General features: G+C 31.6%; 1 protein-coding gene across 1 annotated transcript in view; it reads left to right on the top strand.

The window, feature by feature from the left end:
* LOC139489590 (sperm-tail PG-rich repeat-containing protein 2-like) overlaps positions 1 to 12,081 on the top strand; it is a 56,049-nt gene extending 43,968 nt beyond the window's left edge. Inside the window, exon 12 of the mRNA XM_071276168.1 lies at positions 11,668 to 12,081. Coding sequence (XP_071132269.1) covers positions 11,668 to 11,802 — 135 coding nt within the window. The 3' untranslated portion in view covers positions 11,803 to 12,081. The remainder of the gene's footprint in view (positions 1 to 11,667) is intronic.
* The last annotated feature ends 240 nt before the right edge of the window (positions 12,082 to 12,321 follow it).

Here is a 12,321-nt window from a genome sequence, read left to right as displayed (position 1 = left end):
ATGTTAAAAAAAATAGAAATTGTTAGTTCCATATAGGCTGTTAAGATATTAAGTTTTTTTCAAAATATTGTTTCTAAGAGTACAATGAAAATTCAAAAATCTATTTAATAATCATTTAACAATTTTGAATATCCAAAATTCCGTCAGAAAGTGTTTTGCAAATGGATATTATATCATATATTTTCCCCCTTTTTCCGTTTTACCACCGTATATATAATGATCTGTTTTTATTGGGACCTTTTAGAAATAACCATAGCACTCAAACCTGATGTTAATGTAATGGTGACCTAAATGCTGCTTAACAGCCTCATCCAAAATACAAGATATTTGTTATGGTCCAATACTATATACCCTAAATTTGCTTTCACAGATTTTAGAGAAGGACCTAAAGGCAAAATTTTATCAACTAGGGACATACTGATTGAAGATGGGTAAATCAGTATATCCCAGCAATGTTTATTACAGACTATAGACACACACACAAATATTTGCTAGCATGTTCATGTACCATGCTGCTGATAGATGTAGTGCCTGGAAGTTATTTGTTAATACAAGCTTCAATATCTTGTACAAAATAAACTCACCATAGATATGAGGATTCAAATTTTGTATGTCAGACTAAGTCAAATGAAAATATAAGTTATCAAGTATTGAAACATTAAAGTTAAAACTTATGCTAAATGTCAGATTTGCATTTAATCTGATTTAAAAATAGTAAGAGTTGTGTTGGTGTCAACACAGCGATCTCATTATTGCTTAATGAAAATAAACATTTGAAATTGAAAACTGTGTATATTTGAATCAGTGATGTCACAGTCTTTAATGTAAAATATGTGTCGACATCAGCCTTTTGAATGTTGCTAAATGACATACTTCAGGTTGTTAGAGAAGTTCCCATGTAACTGTTTGCAAATGACTTCAGAAACACATAAAATCACTGTAGTTTCTAATTTAATACCAGATATGCCCAAGTTAAGGTCAGTTCCTCATCCTGTTCATGTCAAATACAACCATTTATTCACAGCTACAAGACACAAGCAGATTGCACAGCTTTTAATTTGGTGTAGTAAAATGTTTTTTGCCTCTTTTGTATTGATTTAGGAGGTGGGATATTGCTTTCTGTTCCATTTGTCTGTCAGTCTATAGTAATTAGAAGTGTTTTATCTTAGACAAAGATGGATTTGACTGTTCTTATAGGGTAACATGCAATCATCTAAGTATCACTGTCTTAGTTGAGGTTACAACACAAGTTAAATTGTCTGTCACTTTATAGATTAATGATTTCATGTTTTAGAACTTATTTTATTTATTGTCAGTCAAGTATCTTTGGATATTGATCTTTTAAGAACTAAACAAGGAATATATTAGACGTTTCATTCAAGTTTTGACGTATATGGATTAAACGTATGTGTATTTATATTAGAAGCAGAAGTCCTGGATTCCTCCTCACCTCATGTCAAGTTTATCATTTCCCATGTATATTTATTTTCTAGAGGGAGTAGTGATTTAATTGTCTTGTTGTTTTTACATTGTCATATTCTGATGTATGTTCGACTTGAGTATCTATGTCTCTCATGGAATACTTTGGATTCAAACCCATCTTAATTGATGTGTCTTTCCTTGCATTGTCTTAATCTATCAGTCTGATACATTCAGCCGATGTCGACAATATTCCAATCAATATTTTTTTGGAAAATACAACTGTTGCATTGTTTTCATTCTTATATTTTTTGTTGTCATTTCATCGACATGTTTATGCATTCAACATAGCTATTGGAAAGAAAGACGTGTGCATGTTTGATTGTCCCTCTGGTATCTTTCACCCCTTTTTAGCTCACCTGGCCTAAAAGGCCATGTGAGCTTTTCTCATCACTTGGCGTCCGTCGTCGTCGTCGTCGTCGTCGACGTCGTCGTCGTCGTCTGTCGTCGTTAACAATTTTTCAAACATCTTCTCCTCTGAAACTACTGAATGGATTTGAATGAAACTTAACATGATTGTTCCTTAGTATATCCTGCACAAAATGTGCGCTTCGATTTTTGATCCGTCAAAAAACATGGCCGCCGTTACTTAAAATAGAACATAGGGGTCAAATGCAGTTTTTGGCTTATATCTCAAAAACGAAAGCATTTAGAGCAAATCTGACAGGGGTGAAAATGTTCATTAGGTCAAGATCTATCAGCCCTGAAATTTTCAGATGAATCAAACAAACCATTGTTGGGTTGCTGCCACTTAATTGGTAATTTTAAGGAAATTTTGCAGTTTTTGGTCATTATCTTGAATATTAATATAGATAAAGATAAACTGTGAACAGCAAAAAAGATCAGCAAAGTAAAATCTACAAATAAGTTAATATGACCAAAATTGTCAATTGACCCCTTAAGGGGTTATTGTCCTTTAATGACAATTTTTCACAATTTGTTCATCATATTTGCTAACTTTAAAAAATCTTCTCCTCTGAAACTACTGAATGGATTTGGTTAAAACTTAGCATGATTGTTCCTTAGATTATCCTGCACAAAGTGTGTGCTTTGATTTTTGATCCGTCAAAAAACATGGCCGCCGTTGCTTAAAATAGAACATAGGGGTCAAATGCAGTTTTTGGCTTATATCTCAAAAACGAAAGCATTAAGAGCAAATCTGACATGGAGTAAAAATGTTCATTAGGTCAAGATCTATCAGCCCTGAAATTTTCAGATGAATCAAACAAACCATTGTTGGGTTGCTGCCACTTAATTGGTAATTTTAAGGAAATTTTGCAGTTTTTGGTCATTATCTTGAATATTATTATAGATAAAGATAAACTGTAAACAGCAAAAAAGATCAGCAAAGTAAGATCTACAAATAAGTTAATATGACCAAAATTGTCAATTGACCCCTTAAGGGGTTATTGTCCTTTAATGACAATTTTCACAATTTGTTCATCATATTTGCTAACTTTAAAAAATCTTCTCCTCTGAAACTACTGAATGAATTTGGTTAAAACTTAGTATGATTGTTCCTTAGATTATCCTGCACAAAGTGTGTGCTTTGATTTTTGATCCGTCAAAAAACATGGCCGCCGTTACTTAAAATAGAACATAGGGGTCAAATGCAGTTTTTGGCTTATATCTCAAAAACGAAAGCATTAAGAGCAAATCTGACATGGAGTAAAAATGTTCATTAGGTCAATATCTATCAGCCCTGAAATTTTCAGATGAATCAAACATCCAATTGTTGGGTTGCTGCCACTTAATTGGTAATTTTAAGGAAATTTTGCAGTTTTTGGTCATTATCTTGAATATTATTATAGATAAAGATAAACTGTAAACAGCAAATATGATCAGCAAAGTAAGATCTACAAATAAGTCAATTTGACCAAAATTGTCAATTGACCTCTTTAGGAGTTATTGCCCTTTAAAGACTTTTTTCACAATTTGTTCATCATGTTGACTTACTTTAAAAAATCTTCTCTTATGAAACTGCTGTATCAATTTCAGCCAAACTTAGGCTAAATGAGTTTCAGAGTTTCAGAGTATCTAGTATAAATTTTATATTTCATTTCCTTGTATGTCAAGAAACATAGCTCCTATGGCTAAAATAGAACATAGGAGAAAATGATTTTTTTATTGCTTTTGAAGAAAATAGGACGATTCAAAGAACATTTAAATAAATTGAAAAGCCAAAATAATCATTGATGAGAGATTAAACCAAAAAAAATTCAGGTGAGCGATTCAGGCTCTTGAGAGCCTCTTGTTTGATCTACTACTTTAAAATGGCCATAGTACTCCATTTATGAAAGATAATTAAAAAGTGCAGTTGCTGATTTATGAGTGCAAGAATGCATTATGTCATTATCAGTTACCATACTTAACTTACAGGTAATATGGAAATAAAAGGAGGCGTAGAAATGTCAATAAAGCAACAATCCAATGACTGAAAAAATTCAAAAACATCTTTAATGTTGGTCAAAGTACTCAGATAAGATACTAGTTGAGCCAAAAGAATATCACAATCATGGAAAGGAAATTAACAATTGACAGGAAAATGACGGATGTTGCTGCTTCTGGTTTGTTGAAAATGTCTGTTCTAGTAAAAAATGATGGATGATGTTGCTTGCTGTTCGTTGTAAATGTCTGTTCAGGGAAATGATGGAGGTGGTTGCTTGCTGTTCGTTGTAAATGTCTGTTCAGGAAAACGATAGAGGTGTTTGTTTGTTGTTCGTTGAAAATACAACAAAGAAGATGTGGTATGTGTTGTTCGTTGCAAATATAAAAAAAAGATGTGGTATGATTGCCAATGAGACAAGAAAATGAAGGAGGTGGTTGCTTGCTGCTCGTTGGAAATATCTGTTCAGGAAAATGATGGATGTGATTGTTGTTCGTTGAAAATGTCTGTTCAGAAAAATGAAAGATATGGTTGCTTGCTGCTGAATAGAAATGTTTGTTCAGGAAATATGGTGGATGTGGTTGCTAGTTTCTCCTTGAAAATATCTGTTCAGAAAATGTTGGATGCGAGTGATTGTTGCTTTTTCAAAAAAAAGTTTAAGCTGTCCCCTATATGCAAGTTTGTTTTATGCCCCATTTATGGGCATTATGTTTTCTGGTCAGTGTGTCCGATCGTTCGTTCGTCCGTCCGTCTGTCCCGCTTCATGTTAAAGTTTTTGGTCGAAGTAGTTTTTGATGAAGTTGGAAGTCCAATCAACTTGAAACTTAGTACACATGTTACCTATGACATGATCTTTCTAATTTTAATGCCAAATTAGAGATTTTACCGGTCCTATGAACAAAGAAAATTATAGTGAGGATGGGGCATCCGTGTACTTTGGATACATTCTTGCTAATTTTGTGTTTGGCCCACATTTTCTTAAATAATTTTTTTGTGATAATTCTATGAGTGCACTGCAGTTCCTGAAGTATGTAACGTGACCTCGTGTTTCCTTAAGACATGTAAATTCTATAAAGGTTTTATGTTCCAATTACTTGAAGAATGTTATGCATTCATTATGACAGTTTGTGGAGTTGTCAATTGGTTATGTATGGGTTCAGAATTTAATTTGAATTTAACTTAACGAATGCTTCATGTTAAGAAACATCTATTTAATTGAAAAACTCATTAAATTGTTTTCATGATGATTTAATTATTTCATTTTGAAGTTAAATGTCTGTTTCAATAATTTACAATCATTTCAAAGTACAGTTATCAGTTTTGCCTGGAGCAAATTGAAAAAGACAATTTCGTAAGAAAATATTAACTATTTTTGCAACTGTGCCAGACAGTCAACATGTAAAACACAGTTGACAAAAATTGTCTCTTAAGGAAGAATACTATCTACTTTGTTTCAACTTATTGTAGACGCTTTTGTTTATTTTTCCAATTAATGTTTTATGACTTTTTATGTATGGATTTCTTTCCTATGTTTGAGGTTGCCTCGTTCCTCATTATTTCTATTAAAACTTCTGCTTTTCATATATTAAACTGAATTTATCCCCTTACATAGGAAAACACTTTCTTATTACTTTACATCCATACTTTAAGGTTTTTATTTTTGACAATTATTTGAAAGTCATTCTTCTGAAGCAAGATTATATAATTAGTAGGGTCCAAAGACGTACATTAGACTTAAACAAAGTCTGCCATATCTTCAATGTACAAGGCGACATTCTTGTGTCATCTTAATCAGAAAAGTTTTCTTATACAAATAAGACTTCTATTTGAAATAACATATTGCTCGATGGATACAGACAAATTTATAATATCAGATTGAGACTGTTTATTTAACTAATTACAATCTAAGTAGTTTGAGGTAAACGGTCCCACCTACATAATACAGGGTGCTATAAACAGTTTCGTACTAAAAACTAGGGGTATTTCCCCAGTGAGATTTACATACTGATGGAATTCCCTGCTATTTATATACCACTAAATGAAAAAGTTGATTGATTTTTATGTTCAATGTGAAAAACATATATTGAAGTTCAATTAAAATGCCACTTTTGTCAAGATTTAAAAAAAAAAAATGTTTTTGTGACTTCCTACTATATGGGAGGCAACTCCATAAACAGCTGATTTTCACCTGTTGCAAAAAGCACTTTGATTTGTCAGGTAAGATAGCTCCTTTCGGAGCAGGCGAACGTAGGCTGAAACTACATTTTCTTAAATCAGCCGGATAAGCTCTTCGAAATGCATATTATAAGAAATCTCAAATATATGCACAGGTTACTGATCCGTGTGTCCAAAGGTGGTCTGTTTTTAAGGTTTTTTAGGGGGAAAATGCCTAATTTCCAGCTGATAACTTGTACCAATTTGTATGTTTAAACAAGAGATGTTGGATTTTTTTTTATTTATTCAGAAAGTTCATAGAATTATCTTTCCATTGATGTATAGATATCTATATAACTATGAATATCTGACTTCTGCATGATGGGTCCACTATTACATGCCCTGTTTCAGAATGACGTCACGTAAAAAACTGTTGATTGCACCCTTAAAGGGACAAATATAAAATATAGTGATGTTTTAGCATAGAAATATGTTAGCGAATGGAGTAAAATAATTCCGAAAAACATTGTACGGCATGTATACATTAATTTAAAAGCATCGGTTTGGTATATTTAATGCAAATATTACAGATTTGTACATAGCAACCAGATATAAGAAAACCAGACTCTGTGCGAATATTGAAGTTTTTTCATTTTTTGCGACGTCATGATATTTTTATTCAATCTCTGATATTTTTGGAACCAAAAGTTGCATATGAAAAGTGTAGATTTTTTCTACTTTGACCTTTACTCCTGATCAGTGTAACATAAATTTTTATTCATTATAATATATATTTGGTACTTTTTGTAGTCAAAAAGGTACACATGCCATTCCTAAGAAAAACACTATTTCAATATTTTCTCAACTCAGCTATAACTTAGTTCATATAGTACTAGGGACAAAATATATTTAAAGTAACTTTATTCATGCCTATTTCATAGTTTTTATTCCATTTATTCAAAAGAAACCCAATTTTATGATTTATTTTCTTTGTAAAACTGATGAAAATGTGATACAGGAAATGTTTGGAATTTGCCAGTTTAACTGTTTGCCACTGGCCAATATGCCACTACTGCGCGACATAAAAAAAGAGCTGTAACTTCACTATTCGTGGTCACAATCCTTAAAGTAAGACATCATTTTACTCGGTATAGTGTACAGATTGAGAAAAGCTAGAAAATATAATATTTCGCATACAAAGTTTTGCCTTAAGGGTGCTATAAACAGTTTCGTACTAAAAACTAGGGGTATTTCCCCAGTGAGATTTACATACTGATGGAATTCCCTGCTATTTATATACCACTAAATGAAAAAGTTGATTGATTTTTATGTTCAATGTGAAAAACATATATTGAAGTTCAATTAAAATGCCACTTTTGTCAAGATTTAAAAAAAAAAAATGTTTTTGTGACTTCCTACTATATGGGAGGCAACTCCATAAACAGCTGATTTTCACCTGTTGCAAAAAGCACTTTGATTTGTCAGGTAAGATAGCTCCTTTCGGAGCAGGCGAACGTAGGCTGAAACTACATTTTCTTAAATCAGCCGGATAAGCTCTTCGAAATGCATATTATAAGAAATCTCAAATATATGCACAGGTTACTGATCCGTGTGTCCAAAGGTGGTCTGTTTTTAAGGTTTTTTAGGGGGAAAATGCCTAATTTCCAGCTGATAACTTGTACCAATTTGTATGTTTAAACAAGAGATGTTGGATTTTTTTTTATTTATTCAGAAAGTTCATAGAATTATCTTTCCATTGATGTATAGATATCTATATAACTATGAATATCTGACTTCTGCATGATGGGTCCACTATTACATGCCCTGTTTCAGAATGACGTCACGTAAAAAACTGTTGATTGCACCCTTAAAGGGACAAATATAAAATATAGTGATGTTTTAGCATAGAAATATGTTAGCGAATGGAGTAAAATAATTCCGAAAAACATTGTACGGCATGTATACATTAATTTAAAAGCATCGGTTTGGTATATTTAATGCAAATATTACAGATTTGTACATAGCAACCAGATATAAGAAAACCAGACTCTGTGCGAATATTGAAGTTTTTTCATTTTTTGCGACGTCATGATATTTTTATTCAATCTCTGATATTTTTGGAACCAAAAGTTGCATATGAAAAGTGTAGATTTTTTCTACTTTGACCTTTACTCCTGATCAGTGTAACATAAATTTTTATTCATTATAATATATATTTGGTACTTTTTGTAGTCAAAAAGGTACACATGCCATTCCTAAGAAAAACACTATTTCAATATTTTCTCAACTCAGCTATAACTTAGTTCATATAGTACTAGGGACAAAATATATTTAAAGTAACTTTATTCATGCCTATTTCATAGTTTTTATTCCATTTATTCAAAAGAAACCCAATTTTATGATTTATTTTCTTTGTAAAACTGATGAAAATGTGATACAGGAAATGTTTGGAATTTGCCAGTTTAACTGTTTGCCACTGGCCAATATGCCACTACTGCGCGACATAAAAAAAGAGCTGTAACTTCACTATTCGTGGTCACAATCCTTAAAGTAAGACATCATTTTACTCGGTATAGTGTACAGATTGAGAAAAGCTAGAAAATATAATATTTCGCATACAAAGTTTTGCCTTAAGGGTGCTATAAACAGTTTCGTACTAAAAACTAGGGGTATTTCCCCAGTGAGATTTACATACTGATGGAATTCCCTGCTATTTATATACCACTAAATGAAAAAGTTGATTGATTTTTATGTTCAATGTGAAAAACATATATTGAAGTTCAATTAAAATGCCACTTTTGTCAAGATTTAAAAAAAAAAAATGTTTTTGTGACTTCCTACTATATGGGAGGCAACTCCATAAACAGCTGATTTTCACCTGTTGCAAAAAGCACTTTGATTTGTCAGGTAAGATAGCTCCTTTCGGAGCAGGCGAACGTAGGCTGAAACTACATTTTCTTAAATCAGCCGGATAAGCTCTTCGAAATGCATATTATAAGAAATCTCAAATATATGCACAGGTTACTGATCCGTGTGTCCAAAGGTGGTCTGTTTTTAAGGTTTTTTAGGGGGAAAATGCCTAATTTCCAGCTGATAACTTGTACCAATTTGTATGTTTAAACAAGAGATGTTGGATTTTTTTTTATTTATTCAGAAAGTTCATAGAATTATCTTTCCATTGATGTATAGATATCTATATAACTATGAATATCTGACTTCTGCATGATGGGTCCACTATTACATGCCCTGTTTCAGAATGACGTCACGTAAAAAACTGTTGATTGCACCCACATGTAAAATAGAGTGATCACTTCCGCGATAATGTCTGTCTTTATTTGAAAAACTTGAATCATATTTGTATAAATCAGTCGTATTTGATTCCCGACCCTTAGGTTAAACATTGAACCTGTGATAACATCTTGCGTGCTTCTTAAGTTTTATATTTCTCGAGGTTTTCATAAGTATGTTAAATCTTGCTTGTCTCCCGCACCTTTACATGCCGATGAATTCGTTTAAAAGACATAATTAGGATCAATTATATGTAACAAACTAATTGGTATTAATTGCATGTAATTCACCTGATGGTATCATTTTACACTTGTGCTGTCTACATTTCATTTCATTTTCAGTCTGAAAATGTAAGGGGTCTATTACGGAAAAAATAGTTTATGGTTGCTCTCTGATTTTTATTTCGATCAGCGTTAATAAATAACGTTACCTTCTTCAACTGTAAAAGAACGGAAAGAAAAGTCTACACGAAAAAAACATACATGTTAAAATCGAGTTTTATGCATTCTCGTAAATAAATTATCTTTTCGTGGTCTCGTTCCAATCTAATGTCTTAAAGTCTTATACTAACCATTCCAAGGCATTATCTTTCCGCATTTTTATAAAAATGTCACTTTACACTGCTAATATTGTTTTTCCGTTTTTCGGTTAGATAACCCGTGAATATAGAAAATTATTGTTTGAAATATCAGTAAGGGTTGATAATCTGTTAAGATACGAAGTGTACTATGTAAAACGGTTTCACTTTTTCTAAGCTTATAATTTAAAATTACTTAAAATGCGCTTTTCGTCTTGGTATGACTTTTCATTGACGTTTGAATCAGTTGGAAGGCCAAATGTATGACGAAAAAACTCTTTATTATAACTACAAAACAAGAAATACCAGCGTAAGATTATAAACAAATCAAACATATGAACCTTAAATCTGCGATCATCAAATCATAAGAGTCGCTATTCTGTTTGTACCTTAATCATTCACGAAGTGTCGGAAAATCAGCAATACATGTTGGCAGTGACAAATTTTATGGGAAAATCAGCATACTATTTCAAGCTCTAATTTGATCCCCACGAAGATAAGAAAAACCTTTTCCAAGTCTCTATCCCATCAAAACCTTAAGATGGCAATAAAATGCATTGTGTATTCATGGTTGGTAATAAATACGGTATATGGATATGAACCTTATATTTGCTGCAGAATTAGATTAATACCGTGTGTCATTCGATAAATAATGTCCTTTTCCTTTTGTTATTAACCTAAGTTGATTTATAAGGAATTTCCCGTACCATTATGATAAAGATGTTTATATTATCATAGCTGGTTCCTAAAACGTATGAGTTTATCGTTTTCTTCCTTATTATATGACACAACAGCATACAATTATTACATGTGTTTATATTTACTATCATTTGTGTATGAGCACTGAAATCTGATGTTTATTAAAAACATTCATCACGAAAACATAAATTAGATACTATGAAAAATAAAAAATCTGTAGAATTATTCAGATGTTAGTTTAAATACACTAAGCCTGTTGTTGTATCTTTATTATCAAATAATGAAAGGTTTTCTATCTCATGAGAAGAAAATGAATTTAAACATGGATGTACAAATTTGTCATTTTACATGTGCATGATTTATTATTTTTTTTATTGTTTCAAGATGTTGCTTTAAAGCAAATAGACAAGCTTGATCCTGATAACCATTGAAATTATTATTAATTTATTAATTCACATCAAGATCAATATTTTTATGATAATGTATGGTTTGCAACTTAACTTTCCAGTATCACTGTTGAAACTTTTCATTCCTTCTTCTCCACCGTGTTTTTTGTTGTTGTTTGTATTTGTCTTGTCATTTTTCGTCCGAGTCGGGTGTTGGTGAACAAAGTCATCAGGTGTACTGTCTAGAGTTTTGATGATTCCCGTTATTTTCTTTATGTTTAATATCATTATTGTGTTCTTTACTTTGAACTTTCTTGGTAAATAGTTTTGCCTTAGACTTTTATTACTAGTTATTGAAATCAGTTTAAAAGCTTCTTTGGTGTCAGTCTTTCTTCAATTAGACATACTGACTTAATTAATCGGTTTCGATTAGGTTAATTTTGCTGAATATTTTATTGTATGTGTGGTGGTTTGTTGATCGTTGGCTGTCTTTTTTGGTCTTAACTGCTGTCTTTCTTTCCTTTGTTTTTACTGTACCCACGGGCTCGTCATACTTTTGTTCTTTATTTATATTTAACAAATATTTCCCAACAAAACTTTCATATATAGGGAATAAAAATAAATTTGTCAGTGAAAGCAGTTTTCTATTCTTTGCATCTTTAACTTATTCTATAATTATTTACTTAATATAATTTCAGTTTTCGCCAATGGTCCAGGACACTGTATTGAAAGGAACGTTCAATGCCACCTTATCAAATCCGATAGCACCTCAAATGGATATGTCAAGTCACGTGGGAAGTTCTGTCAAACACCAATTCCTTTTGGGTGTGTGAGTAACATCAGAAGACAAAGATTTAAGTTAGAAACCGTCCACAGCTATACTTGTATGATCGTGTCAAATGACAAAATAAAACTGTTTTACTTCAAGTATTTTATTGTATGAAAAGTACAAATCATTGTGTAATTTTATGAATTTTTTATTTCTATAATAATGTACACTTACTGTGATATATGTTTTATGTGATATGATGACAAAACACCAGATATCTTTTATGGAACTTTATTGTATAGTTTATTGTCGTGCTGATTATTTCAGTAAATGTTATATTTTTGATTGTTATAGTTGTATTTATTGCCATATGTTCGTCTTATTGACTACAAACACACTTGATATCAATAATCATTTTACCATATTTATTTCGTTAAAGTTTACATTGGCATTTTTTTTAAATCTTGAATATTAAAGAATTATCAACTTTGTTAACTTTATAACTACATGTTAAGGACGTTTTGCACTGAGCATTAAGCAAACAGCATTCTATCATTATACATATCAAGATACCTTATTAGCC

This window comes from Mytilus edulis, chromosome 9 (assembly GCF_963676685.1).
Source record: "Mytilus edulis chromosome 9, xbMytEdul2.2, whole genome shotgun sequence".
Classification (NCBI taxonomy): Eukaryota; Metazoa; Mollusca; class Bivalvia; order Mytilida; family Mytilidae; genus Mytilus; species Mytilus edulis.
Note: the sequence above shows the minus strand (reverse complement) of the source record. Positions and strands in the feature narration are given on the sequence as shown.